This window comes from Saimiri boliviensis, chromosome 5 (assembly GCF_048565385.1).
Source record: "Saimiri boliviensis isolate mSaiBol1 chromosome 5, mSaiBol1.pri, whole genome shotgun sequence".
Taxonomy (NCBI): Eukaryota; Metazoa; Chordata; class Mammalia; order Primates; family Cebidae; genus Saimiri; species Saimiri boliviensis.
In genome coordinates, this window is record NC_133453.1 from 70,778,724 (window position 1) to 70,801,514 (window position 22,791).

The window sequence follows — 22,791 nt, forward strand, 5'->3', positions numbered from 1 at the left end:
CACTACATTTGTCTTTCTGTGCCTAGTTTATTTCACTTAACATGATATCCTTGAGGTACATCTGTGTTGTTGCAAATGACAGAATTTTTTTTTTGAGGCTGAATAATATTCCATTGTCTATATGAACCACATTTTCTTTATCCACTCATTTGTTGATGGACACATAGGTGGCTATCGTGAATAATGCTGCAATGTGCATGGGAATGTAGATATCTCTTTCACATATTGGTTTCATTTTCCTTGGATATATACCCATTGTAAGATTGCTGGGTTAAATAGTAGTTCTGACTTTTTGAGGAAACTACATACATTTTTCCATAATGGCTGTACTAATTTGCATTCCCACCAACAGTGTACAAGGGTTCCCTTTTTTCCACATTCTTGCTAACACTTGATATTTTTCTTCTTTTTGATAATAGTCATTCTAAAAGGTATGAGGAGCTATCCCATGGTTTTGATTGCATTTCCCTCATAATTGGTGCTGTTTATCATCTTTTCATATACCTGTTGGCCATTGGTATATCTTCTTTTGAGAAATTTCTATTTAGGTCTTTTTCCTATTTTTTTTTTTTTAGTTGATTTCAGTAGTTTGTACTTTTTAGGAGCTTGTCCATTTCATCTGTTATCTAATAGATGAGCATACAAATGTCCTAAGTATTTGTTTATATTTTTTATTACTGTAAGGTCAATAGTGATGTTTCTTTTCATTTCTGATTTTAGTTATTTGAGTCTTCTTTCTTTCCGGTCAGTCTAGCTAAAGATTTGTTGTTTTTGTTCATCTTTTTGAAGAATCATATTTCGTCCTTTTTATTTTCTCTATTGTTTTTCTATTGTTCTCTATTTTCTTTATCATTTTTCTAATCTCTTCTTTATTTATTTCCACGCTACTCTTTACTATTTTTCTCCTTCTGCTTATTTAAGTCTTAGTTTGCTTTTTTATCTCCAGTGTCTTAAAATGAGATGTTGAATTATTGATTTAAGATTTTGTTTAACACAGACCATTAAAACTACAAATTTCCTTCTAAGAATTGCTTTAGCTGCATCCCATAAGTTTTTTAATGTTGAATTTTCATTTTCATTTATCTCAGATTATTTTCTAGTTTCTCTTGTAATTTTTTGACCCATTGTTTATTTCTGAGTATATTATTTTGTTTCCACATGTATGTGAAATTCCCAAATATTTTCATTATTAATTTCAAGTTTCACTCCATCATAGTCAGAGAATATATTTTATGTGATTTTAATTCTTCGAAACTTATTGAAGCTTATTTTATGACCTAGCATGTGTCTGCCTTGGAAAATGTTTCATATGCAATTGAGAGGGATGTGTATTCTGCTATTGCTGGGTGGAGTGTTCTAAAGATCTCTGTTAGGTCTAGTTGGTTTATACTGTTTTTCAAATCTTCTATTCCTGTTGATCTTCTACCTGTTTTCTCCAATATTGGAAGTGTGCAATTGAAATTTCTGACTATCATTGCTGAACTATCTATGTCTTCCCTCAAATCTGTCAGGCTTTGCTTCGTGTGTTTTGGGGGCTCTTTTTTGGTGCATATATCTTCATAAATGTTATCCCTTCATAATGAATTGATCCTTTATCTTTATAAAATGATTTTCATCTCAAGTAACGAGTTTTTAAAGTCTATTTTGTCTGATATTAGTATAACCACTCCTGGTTTCTTATGGTTGCTTTTTGAAATGATCTTTTTTTCGATCTTTTTGTTTCAACCTGTTTGTATTTTTAGATCTAAAGTGTGTCTCCTGTAGGCAGTACAGAATTGGATCTTGTTTGTTTACACAGCCTGACAATCTCTATCTTTTGATTGTACTGCTTAATTCATTACATATAAAACAAGCATAACATTCTGAAAAGTGGAGGAAAAAAGGCCAACTGGCTAGAGCCCTCAGGAGCCAAGTAGTAACATGTTGGTAAGTTCCCCTGGTTTGTTATGCCTAATATATACTAGATTAAGTGTTGAAAAAGCTGGCAAACTGGAATCCCCAATGAGTGCAGACCAAAAACACTCAACAAAATCCTGCTGTTTCTAGATAGTGGGTCAGAAAGAGAAAGCCTAGTAGAAAGCTTTTAAGCAGTAACTGCTCTACTCCAGCCAAACACCACAGGAGAAAATGGTGGCTTCGCTCTCACCCATGCCAGCAAAGGTTGAGTTGGGAGCATAGGCTTCTACACTTGCTAGGTGGTAATGAGGCCCTCTTGTAACACTCCCTCACCACCCCCTGGTGTCAAGGGAGAATATGTGAGAGACTAAATCACCCCCAGTATAATAAGGCATCTCTTCGGTAACCTGCTGGGTTGGGGTGAGAGAGTCAAAACATTGCCACCACCCTCACGGAAGGGGAAATCAAGATATATTTAGATGAAATAAATTAAGAATTTGTCACCAGCTGGCTTACCTCAAAAGAATAAAAAAGTTCTTCAAGTAGAAAGGAAATTACAAAAGTCCTAGACATCAGGAAGAAAGTGCATAGTAACAGAACCATGAGTAAATGCAATAGACCTTCCTTCTCTTGAGTTTTCTGTATCATGTTTTGTAGAAGCAAAAACCCTAACACTGTGATATGATCCTATTATGACACTATCTGATGTGTGTTTAATTTGGAAATAGTCAAGACACTTAGATTATTAACAAAGGAGAGTAGAGGTCTGTAATGGGGGGTAATCTTTCTATATTTCACTTGAATTGGTAAAATGACACCACTAGTAGACTGTGAAAAGTCATGTATCTATAACATATTTCCTAGAGCAACCACTAAAAAACCTATGCAAAGAGAGACACTTAAAAACACTATAGATAAATCAAAACTGAATTCTAAAAAATGTTCAAGCAGCCCATAGGAAGATAAGAGAAAGCAAACACAGAAATAACAGAAAAAATAGAAAACAAGAAATCAAATGACATATTTAAGCCCTAACATATCCAAATATAAACAAGATTTTTGCAGATGTAGCTGATTACCCTAAAATGTTTATGAAAATGCAAAAGAACTAGAATAGCTAAAACAATTTTGAAAAAGAATAATAAAGTGAGAAGAATCAGTCTACCCAATTTCAAGACATATTTTATAGCTAATGCAGTCAGGGATGTGTGGTATTTACAGAGGTTAGACATATAGATCAATGGAACAGAATAGAGAACTCAGAAATAGACCCACACAAATATGCCCAACTGATATTTGACTAAAGTGGAAGAACAGTTCAGTGGGGGAAAGAAGCTTTTCATCAAATGGTTGTAGAGCAATTGGACATCCATAAGCAAAAAAAAAAATGAAGTTACACAAAAGTTAGCTCAAATGAATCATGGACTTAAATGTAAAAAATAAAACTAAAGTAGTATAAAAATATGGAAGACACCATTTTCATGTTCTAGAGCTAGACAGAGCATGTATGACACCAAAATCACAATTCATAAAGGGAAAGTTGGACAAATTGGACTTCATTAAAATTAAAAGCTTTATAAAAGATCCCATTAAGAGAATGAAGAGACAAGCTACTGACTGGGAGAACGTATTTGCAATTTACATAACCCAATAAGGATGAGGATCTAGAACATATAAAGAATTCTCAAAACTCAGTGTTAATATAACAATAGCAAATTTCAATTCAAAGATGAGAGAAAGACATGAGTAAGGATGTAAGATGGCAAATGAGCACATGGAATATGTTAACATCAATAGTTAGAGAAATGCAAATTACAGTGGCTCACGCCTGTAATCCTAGCACTTTGGGGACACCGAGGTGGGTGGATCACCTGAGGTCAGGAGTTCAAGACCAGCCTGGCCATCATGGTGAAACCCCATCTTAAAAAAAAAAAAGAAATGCAAATTAAATCAAAATGAGATATTACTATAGACTTATCAAAATGGCTAACATTAAAAACAGTGATAACCATAAATGCTGATGAGAATGTGGAAGAAGTGGATCACTCATAAAATTACTCATGTCACTCAAATCATGTCATAGCTATTCTGGAAAACAGTTTGGTAATTTAAAAAAATATAAACACCCGACTACCATATGACCCAGCATTTCTACTCTTGGGGATTTATTCCAGAGAAATGAAAACTTAGGCTCACATAAAAACCTACACACAAATGTTTATAGCTGCTTAATATGTAATAGATAAAAATTGGAAATAGCCTAGTTATCCTACAAAGGAAGAATGGTTAAACAAATTGTGATACATCTATCTATATATATGTTTAAATTTATTTATTATACTTTAAGTTCTGGGGTACATGTGCAGATCATGCAGGTTTGTTACATAGGTATACACATGCCATGATGGTGGTTTGCTGCATTCATCGCCCCGTCATCTACATTAGGTATTTCTCGTAATGCTCTTCCTCCCCTAGTCCCACCCCCACCCCCAGGCCTCAGTGTGTGATGTTCCCTTCACTGTGTGCATGTGTTCTCATTGCTCAACACCCACTTATGAGTGAGAACATGCGGTGTTTGGTTAAACTGACACAAGAATCTATATTATATGGAATCCTTCTTAACAGAAAGAATAAACTGTTGATGATGAAACTTGAAATAATTATGCTAAGTGGAAAAAAACCAACCCCAAAAGGTTCTACACTGTATGATTCCATTTATATTACTTTCTCGATATGACAAAATTATAGCAAAGGAAAACAGATAGGCTGTAGACAGGGCTAAGGAAGACATGGGGATTGGATAGAAGCATGTGGAGTTGTAAAAGGACAATATGAGGGAGTCTTGAGATGATGAGAATGTTCTGTTCTTGATTATGTCAGTGTCAATATCCTGGATGTTATATTGTCCTATAGTTTTACAAAATATTTGCTTAGTAAATCTGTAAGCTTGATGTGTAAATTGAATGACAAAACAAGGTAAAAAGAAGAAAAAAGGTAGAAAGTTTCCAAAAGAAGGTAAAAAAAAAATCAGTCCTCATATCAAAATAATTTGTAAAGCGTCTCTTACCTTTTTCCTCTAATTGTCATCTCTCTCCCTTCTTTGCTATTCAACAAATGAGTCTTTGCTACTAAACAAATGAGGAATCTTCATTCATTCAAGTAGGTTCATGTCAGTTTTTGCTGTTAAAAAAAAAAGATGCCATTCTGTGGTTCAAATCACCTGCACATGTTATAGAATCTTTCCTGGGGTTTTATGATGACAAAGGTCTCCACCATTCAGACAATAAAGAGCTTGGTGTGTAGTCAAGGGAGCAAAGCCAAGCCTGCTCTCTCTTCCTGTCAGTTTTTTGGATAGATTTGTTCTGTTCTTCCAGAAATACTGTAAAGTACTCTCTAAAGCCTTAATTACCTCTTCTTCCCAGAATAAAATAAAAATGAGTTAACCACTCATTCAGAGGCACCTCAGGGGTGAAAAGAGTGATAAACTACACATATCTTTATCTGCACCAACCAGCAGTGATAGAACTCCCCTGAACTTTGTTCTAGAAAATCCCAGAGCTAAGCCAGGGCCCAACACCCTTAATCCACATGTTTGTAAACTGGCATTTTGAATGACAGTTACTTCATCACTTCTGCTTAAAGTGCTTGTAGAATAAAGATGCCACAGAAAATTTAGGTAAAGTTATTTACTTATTTATCATTTCAATTGTCACACAAGTGTAAATATTTATGGGATATTGTCTGATGTTTTGGTGCATGTATGCAATATGTAATGATCAAATCGAGTAATTAGCATTTCCATCACCTAAGACATTTATCACGTCATTTTAGTGAGAACATTCAAAATCCTATCTTCTAGCTCTTTTGAAATAGTCAATGTATTATTGCTAACTGTAGTCACTTACTATGCAATGTAGTACCAGAACTTATTCCTGAACAGTAACTTTGTACCTGTTGACCAACCTCTTCCTATCCCTCTCTCTCCACTGCTCTTCCCAGCCTCCGTTAACTACTATGTTAGTTAAATGTTTGGACAAATGCTTATAGTTTTTTAGTTTTGGACACTCCAAAACAAACTGAAAATGAAGAGAATCAACTCATGTATACATAAGAAAGATTTTACTTGTGATAATACAGTATACTCTCTATTTAGACATATTTAGCTTTTATAAGAGCCTCTGATTGTGGATTCTCATAGATAACTTTATGATTTTTCTAGTTCTTATTTATCTCAGCGTTCCTCTTAGTCATCATGAAAGACTGGGAATGTGGTGAGCACGACACCTTAGCTGGTTTTCAGGCTGTCAGAAGGGTTGGCCACATCAGTTATTTCCCTTCCTAATTAGTATTTTGAAAGTCAAAGCAAAATCAAGAAACAGTTATTGATTTCAGGCAGAGTGACTAGGCAGTGTAAGCCCAGCTCTTGACCTTGGGTAGCTTGCAATCTACTAGCAGGGCAAGAATAAAGGTACTCAATATAAATATATTCAATAAAGATATTGACTAATAGTGCAAGATGGCAATAAAACATGTTGTGTAAAAGTAGTTTATTCTGTATTAAATGAATTATATTATAATGCTTGACCTGAATTCAATAGAGAGAGAAAATAATTCAAGCTCAAGCCACAAGAAGAAGGCCTGACAGAGAGCAGAAAGGATGTAGGATGAAGAACCCATGCTAACGAGGCTGCCTTTTTATTTTCTAAAGTAGACTCTATGCCATTTAACTTGTCCCTGAGGATCAGAACTGCCATCAACGAATATGTTAATTTTCTTATTACAGAATGCCTTCATTCCTAAAAGCAATTTCAGAATTTTTTTCCTCCCCTCCCTGGCACTGCCAATCCCAAGCCCTGTGCAGCAGCATGGTAGTGCTTCTGGGGAAAATGCCCAAGTATTTTTCTTTGCTATTTTTCACAAGTGTCTTTGGCTTCAACCTTAGAAATTGTCCGGGTGAATGAAACTTAGGCTGTAGTCAGCAAAAAGACAGGGCTAATAAAGCACTTTTCTCTCCCATGGGAAGATAATGGGCACAGTTTTCAGTGTCACTCAGAAAGAGAAGTTGTAAAGCTGGCTTACATTCCTGGAGGAGGTAACAGTAGGATTAACAGCACACATCGTTCTATCAGTGTCTTCTCAGACAGCCTGTCTGGCTTTTGAAAATCTTTCTTTTTTTTATTGCATTTTAGGTTTTGGGGTACATGTGAAGAACCTGCAAGATTGTTGCTTAGGTACACATGTGGCAGGGTGATTCGCTGCCTTCCTCCCCTTCACCTATATCTGGCACTTCTCCCCATGCTATCTCTCCCCAACTCCCCACCCCCCACTGTCCCTCCCCTATTTTCCCCCAACAGGCCCCAGCGTGTGATGCTCCCCTCCCTGTGTCCATGTGTTCTTATTGTTCAACACCCGCCTATGAGTGAAAACATGTGGTGTTTGATTTTCTGCTCTTGTGTCAGTTTGCTGAGAATGATGGTTTCCAGGTTCATCTATGTCTCTACAAAGGACACAAACTCATCATTTTTGGTGGCTGCATAATATTTCATGGTGTATATGTGCCATATTTTCCCTGTTCAGTCTATCGTCAATGGGCATTTGGATTGGTTCCAGGTCTTTGCTATTGTAAACTGTGCTGTAATGAACATTTATGTTCATGTGTCCTTATAGTAGGATGATTTATAATCCTTTGGATATATACCCAGTAATGGGATTGCTGGATCAAATCAAAATCTTTCTTACCTGTGATTGCTGTATCACTGCATGAGGAGTATGCATGAAAGAGACCAAAGTGGACCAAGCCCAGAGCTGCCATTTAGGGTACCCTGGCTTCCAACAATTGTCGATTAATTATATCATGGTCGTAGCACCTCTGCCTATAAAACTGAAGGAGACCTGCATATTTTCTGTGATTGGTACCATTAGGTCAATTTAGAAATTTGGTTGGATTTATTATAATTTTGTATAGATAAAATGTCTTTCTCATGTTTAATAGAAATACACAATATATATATTTTGAATCCCTCTATATCCACAAATGTAATCTCTGGTAGCTCTATCCTACTTGCAAATCTAAACATTCTTTTCCCTCTTTTGAAGGTTGCTGAACATTGAAAGTGAAATGATCAAATTTGCCAGTTACTATGCTGGAATTGCTGTTGCAGTACTTATCACAGGATATATTCAAGTTAGTAGCTCCTCTGTATAATTTATAGATCAATATCCGATCTCAAAGACATTACAGTGAGATGCAATGTGTTGCCACCCTTTAAGCTAATCAGAAGCCCTAAGAACTACAGTCTGAAATGAGAGAATGGGGAGGGATGCTTCTCTCAGGTGGACAACTTAGGACGATGCAAGTGGTTGTCCAGAGAGATGAAGGATAGACTCGTGGTTGTGATGTCCGCTCCCCTCCTGCCTTTCCCTACCTCCTCATCTCTTCTGTATCCAGAAATGGACATTTGCAGGGGCCAGTTTGCAGAGGGCAGTCGAGTAGCTTGAAGAAACGGGGGGCAGGGATAGATAGAGGAAAGTAAAATTTACTTTCTTTTCCTTTCATTGCAAAAGTCTCAACAAACTGCATTCCAATCCAAATTCTGAAAAGCTGAATCTAGAGCATATTTTAGATTTAAGTGATGGAAGGGCTTGGAAGTACTCAACCCTTATTAAGAAAGAAAAATATTTTATCTTTTGCCTCCTTTTGTAGAAAAACAATGAATTCCTTCCTATTCATTCAAGAATTTTAGGCAGTGCTGTTCTAAAGAGAAATGAATCCGGCCGGGCGCGGTGGCTCAAGCCTGTAATCCCAGCACTTTGGGAGGCCGAGGCGGGTGGATCACAAGGTCGAGAGATCGAGACCATCCCGGTCAACATAGTGAAACCCCGTCTCTACTAAAAATACAAAAAATTAGCTGGGCATGGTGGCACGTGCCTGTAATCCCAGCTACTCGGGAGGCTGAGGCAGGAGAATTGCCTGAACCCAGGAGGCGGAGGTTGCGGTGAGCCGAGATCGCGCCATTGCACTCCAGCCTGGGTAACAAGAGTGAAACTCCGTCTCAAAAAAAAAAAAAAAAGAAAAAAAAAAAAGAAATGAATCCATCTTTCCCATTTAGGCACTGGGAATTTTAATGACAGGGTTTTTTTTTTCTTTTTTACTTAGGGAAAAATCTATCAGTAGATTAGATTTATGCTGATGTCATAATTTTTGTCTTACATTTCTTGAAAATTATTTCCTGAAAATTATGCATGAATGCTTCTAGGCGAGTCTCTCAGGGAGGAAATTCACTTTGAAATGGCATGAAAAATAGTTATTTAAGAACAATAATGCCTTATTTTTGGTACTGTGAGCCTTCTTTTACACATGAGGACAGTGAAGCTCTGTAGGGTGAAGTCCAGAGGACATGAGACTGTTTAAGTGTCAGAGTTGGATTCAAACCCAAATCTCAGGCTACCCTGCCTAAAGTTCTGTTTACCTTCACTTTTAGCAGCAGATGACAGAGCTCTCACACCTCAGTTCCCAAGAAAAGGCATTTCTTTTCTCAACTGTTGTATTGAAAGTACTTTCTTCTGAAAAAAGAAGAAATTAACAATATTTCCAACATGACAATGCTATACATTCCTTTGTCCATTTCCAGATATGCTTTTGGGTCATTGCTGCAGCTCGTCAGATACAGAAAATGAGAAAATTTTACTTTAGGAGAATAATGAGAATGGAAATAGGATGGTTTGACTGCAATTCAGTGGGAGAACTGAATACAAGATTCTCTGAGTAAGTGGCTGGTAAAACAGTATTTTAGTGTGTGAGTTTTGGACACTAAAACTCTTCCTTCTGAATTAAATAACAATTTAAAAATATTTTCAGTTTTCCTATGTTTCATCTCTTAACTTGGGCTTTCATAGGTGGCACAGCTTTTTTATAGGTAATACACTGACAAATATAGACATTACAAATTGAAAGTCAAGGTACTGCAATTTGGTTTGTAGACCTTAATTAAAATATTAGAAATGAAGTATTACATAAGACAGCTAAAAAGGTTTAGCCGTCCAGGTGTAACTGGATTTAAATCCAGTTTATACCTAGTTTAGGTCATTAACAGCCAACCAGGAATTCTAAATGAGAGGAATTAGAATTGGTTGAACGCTATTGAACTGAATTTTGAGGTCCCCTGAAAGACAGTCACTCTACAGTGTACATAAAGTGTACTGAAAGTTGGGACCCCTAGCTTCCAGCACTTACTCTGCTCCTAACTGTGACCTTGAACAGTTATTTAACATTTCTGGAACACAGTGGCCTAATATCTGGGTGATGTGTTAGGGTCTTTCTTGCTATTAAGTTCCAAGCTCTGTGTACTCCATCTGGACAAAAGATTAAGAGAATATTCTCAGGAATATGAATTTAATATAATTCTATTCAATCAATATTGCAATTACCTTGTACTTCTGCTCTTAAGAAACTTACAGCCTAGTAGGGGAAATAAGAAGTGCAAACATATAAATAACAGAACTAACACATATTAATTGTTTATTACATGGTAGGCACCGTTCCATAGACTTTACATATATTCACTACTTCAATCTTCATTACTACCCACTGGGATAAGTTCTATTATTATTCTCATTTTACAGACAAGAAAATTGAGTCATAAAAAGGTTAAGTAACTTTGCCAACAAGAGTTTGCATTCAAATTCCTAGTCTGGCTCCAGAATCTGTGCTCTTCATCACTACTCTATACTGCCTCTAAACAGAATGCAATAATTACACACACATACTCATGCACAAGGATTAATTACAGTGTTATGGATATATAGGGAGAAAGGTGCTACTTCTTCTTGGGGAATTATACAAGACTGATGAACAATCAATCTATGTATGTGACTAGAACCTCAAGGCTGAAAGGATTCAGCAGTCTTGAAGAAAGAAAGGCTATTCAAGATAGAGCAAGAATATTAGCTATGTAAAAGAAAAAGTCAAATAAGATGGTTTCCAAAAGCCTTTATCAACACTGAATACCAGCTGGAAAACCTAGATTGAGGATAAAGTTGATTGGCTACAAAGAAAGAGGCTTGATAACATCCCACAGTGCGGCAAATTTTCCAAGATTTCAGAGACTGTTAATGCTACCCATGGGTGATGGGGATAGAGAGACGGGAATGTTTAAAAGAAAAAGACTGAGACTTTCAGCAAGACATTTGAATGATCAAATTCAGTTTTAGTGACCAAAATCTTTCTGGTTTCTAGTGATATTAATAAAATCAATGATGCCATAGCTGACCAAATGGCCCTTTTCATTCAGCGCATGACCTCAACCATCTGTGGGTTCCTGTTGGGATTTTTCAGGGGTTGGAAATTGACCTTGGTCATTATTTCTGTCAGCCCTCTCATTGGGATTGGAGCAGCCACCATTGGTCTGGTAAGAATGTCTTTTTGCATCTCTCCTTGGGAAGACATTTGCCCTCATAAATAACCAAAACTTGTGAAACTCGAGTCCCTTTTCCTGAGTATAGTTAGCAATAAAATTATCACTATTTTCACGTAGTTTGTTGGATTACTCCCCAGTGTCAAATGACATTTCACAGAAAAGAAATTAATGATGTTTTAATAAGGTAAATATTGTTTTATTAACAACAGTTACATTTATTGAGCAGTCACTATTTTTCTAGGCACTATTAGGAGCTTCATATTCATTCATATCTCTAATCTTTATGGCACTCTTATAAATGAGCACTAACATCATTTTAAACATAAGAAACTGAGGTTCAGAGAGATAAGGGGGCTTGTCTGGGACCACACATCTGGCAGAGCAGTATTCAAGGCTGAGGGGCTCTACTCCAAACCCCACCCACTCTCCAATGTGCCTATTGTTCCCTGTGTCCTCCCAAGCTCAGACACATCCCTCCATGACACAACAGACAGACCCAGAGCATTAACAAGCACATAAAAAAAAATTTCTACAATCACAACTGTGTTCTTCATTTCATCTTATCATTCAGAAGGAGGTTATCTGACCCATTCCAAGAGTTATCCCTGTTACTGTCTCAGTTTCCCAGGTGTTGAGGCCAAGACATGTAGGAATAGGAATTTGGGGTCATATCAGTTAAAAACATTCCCAAGGACTGAGAAATTACTATTATTATTAGAGAAGCCACATTAGCTAGCATGTTATGGGATCAGGCATACTAAAAATTTGCTATAAATAAGAGTAGAATTTAACTGAAAAACTGTATACACACTCACACATCATTGACCAATACGTACCAATTTCCTATTGCTCAATAGCAAAATATTCTCACAGTCCACTGACTGCATTACTCAAACACTTCCCAAATAATAGAGAAAATGGCATAAAATGACAATAGCAAAGAGCTCCTCCATTTCACATGGTCACCACTTGGCTCTACCACTAGCAGGTTATGTGACTCAGGAAAAATACATTTAACCCATGAAAACCTCAGTTTCCTTATCTTTAAAATAGGGATAATGCCTCCCAAAAGCATTATGATGATTTAGGGAATAATCCACGTTATGTACTTAAGTAGTGTCTGGCACAGAATCAATCATTAAAGAGAGATGTATGTTTTAAAATCTGCTATATCATTCAAGCTTTATGACAGTCTTTCCTACTAACCGCTTTCCAGCTATGGTCCAGGGAACCCTCAACTTCCACAGAAGAGCTTCAGGGGTTTTGCAAACATTTTGTTCATTTTTTTTTTCTAATACACTTAATCTCTTTCTTCAAACCTGTAATAAAGTAATATCCACACTCACATGGATCATAGGTCATATTTCAACATGTTAGAGATTAAAAACATAGCTTAGTTCACTTGGTTTTAAACAGAACTAATGCTTAATTTCTCTAGTTATCTTGGTATGCATTTCCAGCTTCTCATAAATGTGTCACTGATTTGGAATGTTGTAGGTCTGCACAAGTCTTGTCTTGCTTTCAAGTCTGTGTATGTTTGTTCCTGTACAACAAACTTCTACAAGCAACTATACAATAAACTATACAAGCAACTTCACTAGGCTAAATAAATTTTAATGTTAACAAAAACAGCCTTGGTCTTGACAACACAGTAAGAATCCATCTCTAAAAAAAAAAAAAAAAAAAAATTTAAATAGCCAGACCAGGTGGCATGTGCCTGTAGTGCCAGATACTCAGGAGGCTGAGGCCAGTGAAACGCTTGAGTCTAGAAGTTTGAGGTTGCAGTGAGCTAGGATCGTGCCACTGCACTATAGCCTGGGCAATAAAATAAGAACCTGTTCCCCACCCCCGCCTCCCACAAAAAAAAACCAAGTCTCATTTTCCTTACTGTTAAATTTTCAATACACATATTTTATAAAATATGGACTGATGAAATAAATATATTATTTTTTAAAATGACTATGAATACTTATGTCTTAGAATTTCATCTAAGATTTTGTTTTTTAAGAGTTGTGCTTCTAAAAATTTGGAAAAACTACTGGAAGATAAACTCCCTTAATCTGGGTATTATATATATTTTTTAATATTTCTGAGTTAGTTGATCTTCCACAATATGGGTTTTTTCTTCTTCTTGTTTATTAATCTTTGCCAGGGGTTTCTTTGGGGGTTCATTTTCACTAGGACTCAATCCAAGTCTAATGTGTCTACTATTAATACAGATGTCTTTTCATTACCTTTTGTAAAAATCAAAACTACATAGTTGAGTATTTCCAACTGAGTGAAAATGGGGTAATATTTACATGGAACTTTCTTTTCTGGAATCATCTCTCAATATCCTGCCTATACTCTATATGCTATATGCCATGTATTATACCCAATCATGATATCTGCATGGGTCTCTGATATTTGTCTATAAATTATGCAATGGCCATTGACTAATAGCAATGAACTATGACATGGTCTATCTTGACACTTTTTAGTATAATGACTGAAGCATTTTAGTCTCACAGAATGCCCTGTTTGGAACTTATTCTGTGAGGAGGTTCTTGAGTCTGACTTTTAGTAGGGTCTTTTCAATATATCAACAACCAAACACCCTGGATGAAGTTTATCATAATCCAAATTTGGACCAGATATCTTCCTCCTGTCGATGTTACAGTGAGAATCTACTCTTGTATTAAACTATGCCACATGTTAAATGAATCCGAATCACAGGCTGACTTACCTATTTTCTTGGACTTCACATTTTCTTTTCTTCTTTTTGATTTTTAGAGTGTGTCCAAGTTTACAGACTACGAGTTGAAGGCCTATGCCAAAGCAGGGATGGTGGCTGATGAAGTCATTTCATCAATGCGAACAGTGGCTGCCTTTGGTGGGGAGAAAAGAGAGGTTGAAAGGTTGGTTAATTGGAATCTGATTCTTTATCTTGATCAATCAATGTAGTACCCTGAATCTCTCAGTTTGTACCAAGTGGAAGACCTATCTTGGTCTATGGCCTCTGGAGGAAGTACTTGTTCAAGAGGGAGCTAAGCAGAGTAATTTAGATTGGTCAAAGTGCCGTAAGAAGTCCCAAGCCTTTAGCAGTATGTTTTTAAAGATGTTGCAGTTGGCAATTTCTAGAAAGCCAACTTACAGTAGATATTTCTTTCAAACTCTGATGTATGTATCTACACATATTATATCTCATACCAGTCTATAGTGCTATTTGCTGCCATTAAAGAAAAGCCTACATAAGACATTACAACTAAATACTACAGAAATACAAAGGATCATAAGACACTACTAAAAACAAACACCAACAAATTGGATGACCTGCAAGAAATGGATAAATTCCTAGAAAAATACAACCTACCAAGGTTGAGTCATGGAGAAATAAACAGAAATAAATCTGAACATACCAGTGAGGAATGAGGATATTGAATCAGTAATAAAAAGTGTTCCATGAAAGAAAAGCCCAGGATCTGATGGCTTCACTGCTAAATTTTAAAGAATAACTAGTACCAGTTCTCCTCAAATTCTTTCAAAAAATTAAAGAGGAGGGAATACTTCATACTCATTTTACAAGGCCAATATTACCTTGATACCAAAGCCAGAAAAGGATCCTACAAGAAAATTAAAGGCCAATATCCATGATAAACATGGATGTGAAAATTGTCAACAAAAATACTAGTAAATCAAATTCAATGGCACATTAAAAGAATCATTTACCATGATCATGTGGGATTTATCCCTAGGATGTAAGGATGGTTCAACATAGGCATGTCAATAAATGTGATACATCACATTAACAGAATGAAAGACAAAAAACATATGGTTATCTTAAGAGATGCTTAAAAAGCATTTGACAAAATTCAACATCCTTTCCTGATAAAAACTCTCAACAAATTAGGTATAGAAAGACTGTACCTCCTCTCCACCCAGGTAGGTCCTGCCTTATATGCCTGGGCCACCCAGGGTGGGTTGAAAATCCGTCCCCACCCTTGGCTTTGGCCGTGGCCGCGGGTAAGACTTGGCACCCAGAGCCAAGTATGTTTTTAAAGATGTTGGGGACCTCAGCTCACCACGCGCTGCCCCACATGCAGTGGTGAAACCCAGGCCCCGACAGGCTCGCGGCCTCCACCCAGATGCCACTGCTCACGTGGTCTGGCCCCTCATGGTTGGCCCCTGGCCCTCACCGCTAACCTGTCTTCTCTCCACAGGACACTGGTCCTCCCAGGCCTGAGACCAATGTTGGGGATTCAGTTGTCCCCATCTTTCAAACAAAGCTGTTTGTCTAAAAAAAAGAAAAGAAAAAAAGATTATATCACAATACAATAAAGGTCACATATGACAAGCCCACAGCTAAATCATACTCAAGGGTGGGAATTTCAAAGCTTTTGAAATTTCAAAGCTTTTGAATTTCAAGCCCACAGCTAAATCATACTCAAGGGTGGGAATTTCAAAGCTTTTGCTCCTAAGATCAGGAACAAGACAAAAATACCCATTCTTGTCACTTCTTATGCAACCACAAAAGATCTTAAATAGCAAAGCAATCCTGAACAAGAAGAACAAAGCTGGAGACATCATATTACATGATCTCAAAATCTACTACAAAGCTATAATAATTAAAATGGCATGGTACTGGTGTGGAAACAGACACATAGACCAGTGAAAAAGAATGTAGAGCCCAGAAAGAAGTTCATAAATTTATGATCAATCAATTTTCAGTAAAGAGGCCAGAAACACCATTGAGGAAAGGGCAGTCTGCAGTCAATGATGTTGGGGAAACTGGATATCCACATGCAGATGAATGAAATTTGATCTTTATCCCATACTATACACAAATATCAACTCGAAATGGATTGAAATCTTAAATTTAGGATATAAAACTGCAAAATTACTAGAAGAAAGCATAGGGAAGAAGCTCTATGACATTGGTCTAGGCAATGATTTTTTTTTGACACAACCCTAAAAGGGCAAATAACAAAAGCAAAAATAGACAGATGGGAGTAAATCAAACTAAAAAGCTTCGAAAAGGAAACAATCAACAGAGTGAAGAGGCAATTTATAGAATGAGAGAAAATATTTGTAAACCGTACATCTGATAAGGGGTTCACATCCAATACGTATAAGAAACAGAAACAACTCAGTGACAAGAAAACGACCTGATTAAAAATGGCCAAAAGACCTGAATAGACATTTCTGAAAAGAAGACATACAAATTGTTAACAAGTATTTGAAAAGATGTCACACATCACTAATCATCAAGTAAACACAAGTCAACACCTCAATTAGATATCATCTTATACCTGTAAGAATGGCCGTTATAAAAAGAAGAAAGATACCAATTGTTGGCAAGGATTTAGGGAAAAGGAAACCCTGTTACATGAATCCCCTTGGTGGGAAAGTAAATCAGTACAGCCAAAGAGTATGGAGATTCCTCAAAAAATGGAAAATAGAACTACCATGTGATCCCGCCTCCCCACTAGTGGGTACATATCCAAAGGAAATGAAATCAATATGTCAAGAGATATCTGTACTCTCATGTTCACTGCAATATTATTCACATTAGCCAAGATATGGAATCAACCTAAGTGCCCATCAACAGACAAATGGATGAAGAAGTATATTTACAGGCCACATTCAATAGCATGCTACTCCGCCTTTAAAAAGAAGAAAATACTGTTATTTGCAGCAACATGACGAACCTGGAGGACATTGTGTTAAGTGAAATAAGCCAGGCACAGAAAAATACCACATGATCTCACTGACAAAGTTGAACTCACAGAAGGAGAGAGCAGAGCAGTGGTGATCAGGAGCTTTGAAGGGAAAGGGCCGGGTGAGAACTGTGGAGACACTAGCCAAAGGTTTCAAAATTTCAGTTAGTCAGGGGTAATAAGTTCAAGATATTTAAAAAATAATGACTTATTAATTATCTAATTGTAATTATTTTAATTTGGTTCATGGTGATCTGAAAGAAACCCTTCCTTATTCACACTTAAGAGGCGGTTTATAAATTCAAGAAATGTGTTGCTATCATGGTGACTATGTTTAGTAACAATGTATTGTGTACTTGAAAATTGCTAAGAGTAGACTTTTAAGTGTTCTCACCATACATATATACACACACACATATACACACAAGGTAATGCATATGTTAATTATCTTGATTTAGCTATTCCACAATTTATACATATTTCAAACCATCATGTTATATATCAGGCATCCCCAAACTTTTTACACAGGGGGCCAGTTCACTATTCCTCAGGCTGTTGGAGGGCCGCCACATACTGTGCTCCTCTCACTGACCACCAATGAAAGAGGTGCCCCTTCCTGAAGTGTGGCAGGGGGCCAGATAAATGGCCTCAGGGGGCCGCATGCGGCCCGCGGGCCATAGTTTGGGAACACCTGTATACCAAAAATATATGTGACTTTTGTCAATTAAAAAAATAAAGAAATGCCATCATAATTCAAACTGCTATTTCACACATTTTTGTTGAACACCTTTTTAATTAAACACATTCAGTTACTGTGTTACATGTTCTTTATAAAGTCTTATAATATTTATATGGAATCAGACAGGCTGGGCATGGTGGCTCATGCCTGTAATCCCAGCACTTTGGAAGGCCAAGGCAGGTGGATTGCTTGAGGTAAGGAGTTTGAGACCACCAGCCTGGGCAACATGGCGGAACTTCATCTCTACAAAAAAATACAAAAGTTAGCTGGACATGGTGGTGTGCACCTGTAGCCCCAGCTACTCAGGAGGCTAAGGTGGGAGGATCACCTGAGGCTATGGGTTGAGGCTGCAGTGAGCTGTGTTCATGCTACTGCACTCCAGCCTGGATGACAGAGTGAGATCCTGTCTCAAAAAAAAAAAAATAGCATTGATAAGTTATAGATCATTATTCTAGAGATTAATGCTTAGTAAAAAGAAAAACCCAAATGGCCAAAATAATACAGTTGTCAAAAATGTAATTTTGTTTATTCTTTGAATTATCTGGTATTTACTGAGTACTTACTATGTGCCATGCATTGATTTTTATAAAACAACTACCAACTGAATAGCAAATCTTACTTTATATGCTGTAGATTTGGTAAGATGGTGTCATTCTCACTTGCTACCAAATCCACCAAGGAAAAAAGGGAATAGGTTTACAGCCTCTTATCATCCTCTTTCCCTCCTTTTCCCACTTCTTTTGGTTTGTGGAGTGAGGTTCTTTATTTCTTGTAAAAAATTTCAGTAGCATATTTCTTCCACCATGAAAGACATTATCTTTTATTGTCAATAAAAGAGGCAGTGTAGTGTTTTAGAAATGGTAATAAACATAGGATAGACCTTCAGTTTGTATCCTGTGAAAGGTTAAAAGTTCTCCATGAATTATTGAGATGTAGGAAGGTGGCTTCAGAATGCCTGAGCTATATGTGAGACAATGCCCATTGCTAATGGCGAGACCATAGAATTACTGAAACCCAGTCCTTGCGTGAGACTTCCACGTAGTTTCAGTTATCCATGTCTCATGGCTGTGAACCTGACCAGTATGTCACAACACAGCATCTCAGCTACAGGGTAGATGGGTGAGTTATAGATGAGTTGGTGCAAACACTAGTTCCAAGCCTGGGGATCTGGAAACAAAATGGTCTGATCTGCTTATTTAAAGCCAGTTGCATTATTTTCTGATAGGAACATATCATATGTCTCTCAGAAACACTTCAAACACAAGTAATACTAGACCTGTCTTGTTCATACATTTGTGTTGAAAATTCTTTTCTTTCAGCGTCAAGCTTACCTCACTATGCAGTCCAAGCAGCAGTCAGGCAGCTTAAGTATCATCCTTTCAGCACATTTCATTGCCAGGTTAAAACAAACTTTTAAAAACTACGCAAAGGTTATTGAAGATTTTTCTCCTTAAAACTGCTCTGTGTTTGGGGTGATTTTATGATCATTTTGTAAAACCACTGTGTCATGGCCCTTTTTAAACATTATAACTTCACTTGTTTCTGCTGAAATTGACTCAAACGTTTTCTCTTCACAGGTATGAGAAAAATCTTGTGTTTGCCCAGCGTTGGGGAATTAGAAAAGGGATGGTGATGGGATTCTTTACTGGATTTGTGTGGTGTCTCATCTTTTTGTGTTATGCACTGGCCTTCTGGTACGGCTCCACACTTGTCCTGGATGAAGGAGAATATACACCAGGAACCCTCGTTCAGGTACCTTGATCTTATTGACTGAGACGTAACATTTTCTTCTGGTATCTCAGGACAGTCCATGGATTCCATATTTCGTTTACTACTTTGGTGTCTTCAGGCAAAAAGCACCAATGATTTGATAGAGTTCATCTACAGAAGCAAGTAATACCTTTTAAAAATATATATTCCCTTAGGTTTCAGGGGGAACAGGTGGTATTTGGTTACATGAGGAAGTCCTTTAGTGGTGATTTGTGAGATTTTGGTGTACCTATTGCCCAAACAGTATACACTGAACCTAATTTGTAGTCTTTTATTCTTCACTCTCTTCCTACCCTTTCCCCCTGAGTTCCCAAAGTCCATTGTATCATTCTTATGCCTTTGCATCCTCATAGCTTAGCTCCCACTTATGAGTGAGAACACATGATGTTTGGCTTTCCATTCCTGAGTTACTTCACTTAGAATAACGGTCTCCAGTCCCATCCAGGTTGCTACAAATGCTATTAATGCATTCCTTTTTATGGCTGAGTAGTATTCCATCATATAAATACACATATACCACAGTTTCTTTATCTACTTGTTGATTGATGGGTTTTTAGCCTAGTTCCACATTTTTGCAATTGCAAATTGTGCTGCAATAAACATGCATGTGCAAGTATCTTTTTCTTGTAATGACTTCTTTTCCTCTGGGTAGATACCCAGTAGTGGGATTGCTGGATCAAATGATAGTTCTATGTTCAATTCTTTAAGGAATCTCCACAGTGTTTTCCATAGTTGTCATACTAGTTTACATTTCCACCAGCATGTAGAAGTGTTCCCTTTTCACCACCTCCATACCAACATCTACTATGCTTTGATTTTTTTTTTTTATTATAGCCATTCTTGCAGGAGTAAGGCAATATCGCATTGTGATTTTGATTTGCATTTCCCTGATAATTAGTGATGTTGAGCATTTTTTTCATGTTTGTTGGTTAGTTATATCTTCTCCTGAGAATTGTCTATTCATGTCCTTAGCCCACTTTTTCATGGGACGGTTTGTTTTTTCTTGCTAACTTGTTTGAGTTCACTATAGATTCTGGATATTAGTCCTTTGTCAGATGTATTGATTATGAAGATTTTCTCTGACCCTGTGGCTTGTCTGTTTACTCGTTGTTCCCTATGCTGTGAAAAAGCTCTTTAGTTTAATTAAGTCTCAACTATTAATCTTTGTTTTTATTGCATTTGCTTTGGGTTCTTGGTCATGAAATCTTTGCCTAAGGCAAAGTCTAGAAGGATTTTTCCAATGTTATCTTTTAGAAATTTTTATAGAGAAACAAGTAATACTTACACATTTTATAGTAAAGAGATGCTAGGGAATGCTGGGAAGATGGCCGCCTAAGAACAGCTCAGGACTTCAGCTCCCAGTGAAAGTGCAGAGGGTGAGTGAACGCCGCATTTACAGACGAACTGTTATTGCCCACAGACCAGGAGATACCCAGGCAGAGGGGTCGCCAGTGTCGCAGTCCCAGCCGGTGTGGCTGTTTTGGCCCCTGTGGGGCTGATTCCGCTCGCGCGGCTGCTGTGACCACGCCCTGTTGCTGCGGTTCTCCGTACAAAAACCACTGGTCTGGGAGCCCTCTTAGCTGGCGAGCAGAGCCCTGAGACGGCAGAGTGGGCCATTCATCTGAAATAGCGAGTCAGGCCAGGAGATTCCTAGGCAGAAAATCAACCAGGAGCTGGCGCCGCAGTCCGAGCCGACTCCGTGAGTTGCAGTACAGGAGATCCCGGCGCCTTTTCAACAAGCGACTGGAACTCGGGGTCGTTCAACTTAAAAGAAAAGACTCGGAGTCAGGGAGCCAGGTGATCAGGCTTGGTTGGTCCCACCCCTCCACCCCCAACAACAACCAAAACAAAAACAGTAATTGGAAACCCTCTGGGTTGAGCCCTTCAAACCAAGCACAGCTGAACCTGGACGGCCCGGCTCGGTGGGGGAGGGGCTTCCGCCATTACTGAGACTCTCCACCGCTACTGAGGCAGGCTGCCGTTGCCGAGGCAACCTCCCACAACAGAGAGAGTCCGCCATAACAGAGGCGGGGCCACCGTTGCCGAGACAGTTCTAACTACTCCCATATAAAAAGGACTACAGGGAAGAGCTCAGGGCAGCTGGGCGGAGCCCACAGCAGCTCAGCAAAGCCCCTGCGGGCAGGCAGTGGCTAGGCGTGCTGCTAGCTGGGTGGGTCAGACCTGAAAGAAAAATCAAAAAAAGGCAGTAGTGCAACGGAAACTCATAAAGCTCCAACTCCCTGGGACAGAGACAGACAATAGGTGGATAAACCCACAAAAATGGGAAGAAACCAGCGTAAAAAGGATGAAAACTCCCGAAACCAGAACACCTCTCCTCCTAAAAGGGATCACAACTCCTCACCAGCAAGGGAACCAGACTGGATGGAGAAGGAGAGTGATGAAATGACAAAATCAGACTTCAGAAGGTGGGTAGTTAGAAACTACAGCGAGCTAAAAGAACATGTTCTAACCGCACGCAAAGAAAATAGGAACCTTGAAAAACGATTGGATGAACTGCTGACGAGAATGGACAGCATAGAGAGAAGTATAAGTGAATTGATGGAGCTGAAAAACGCAACGCGAGAACTTCGTGAAGCATGCACAAGCTTCAACAGCCGAATTGACCAAGCGGAAGAAAGGATATCAGAGGTCGAAGATCAACTCAATGAAATAAAAAGAGAAGGCAAGAACAGAGAAAAAAGCACAAAAAGGAATGAACAAAATCTTCAAGAAATGTGGGACTATGTGAAAAGACCTAATCTACGTCTGATAGGTGTACCTGAATGTGATGAAGAGAATGAATCCAAGCTGGAAAATACTCTTCAGGATATTATCCGGGAAAACTTCCCCAACCTAGCAAGGCAGACCAATATTCAAATCCAGGAAATACAGAGAACACCACAAAGATATTCCGCAAGAAGAGCAACCCCAAGGCACATAATCGTCAGATTCACCAAGGTTGAAATGAAAGAGAAAATGCTAAGGGCAGCCAGAGAGAAAGGTCGGGTTACCCACAAAGGGAAGCCCATTAGACTCACAGCAGATCTCTCAGCAGAAACCCTACAAGCCAGAAGAGATTGGGGGCCAATATTCAACATCCTTAAAGAAAAGAACTTTCAACCCAGACTCTCCTATCCAGCCAAACTAAGCTTTATAAGCGAAGGAAAAATAAAATCCTTTGTGAACAAGCAAGCGCTCAGAGATTTCATCACCACCAAACCTGCTCTACAAGAACTCCTGAAAGAGGCTCTACACTTACAAAGGAACAACCAGT

General features: G+C 38.0%; 1 protein-coding gene and 1 non-coding gene across 8 annotated transcripts in view; both read left to right on the forward strand.

Annotated features, from left to right (window-relative positions):
* Window positions 1-22,791, forward strand: part of ABCB11 (ATP binding cassette subfamily B member 11) — a 141,932-nt gene that overhangs the window by 39,855 nt on the left and 79,286 nt on the right. For 6 of the 7 annotated variants that reach the window (XM_074399528.1, XM_074399529.1, XM_074399531.1 and 3 more), the window contains 5 exons: window positions 7,993-8,080; window positions 9,528-9,661; window positions 11,132-11,303; window positions 14,085-14,209; window positions 19,325-19,499. In XM_074399528.1, the coding sequence (XP_074255629.1) occupies window positions 7,993-8,080; window positions 9,528-9,661; window positions 11,132-11,303; window positions 14,085-14,209; window positions 19,325-19,499 (694 nt within the window). Of the gene's footprint in view, window positions 1-1,742; window positions 1,927-7,992; window positions 8,081-9,527; window positions 9,662-11,131; window positions 11,304-14,084; window positions 14,210-19,324; window positions 19,500-22,791 lie in introns of all 7 variants that reach the window. The other variant, XM_074399534.1, reaches the window with a different exon arrangement.
* LOC120364501 (small nucleolar RNA ACA64) lies at window positions 15,268-15,419 on the forward strand. Its single transcript, XR_005579749.1, has one exon. It is a non-coding gene; the product is annotated as a small nucleolar RNA ACA64 (small nucleolar RNA).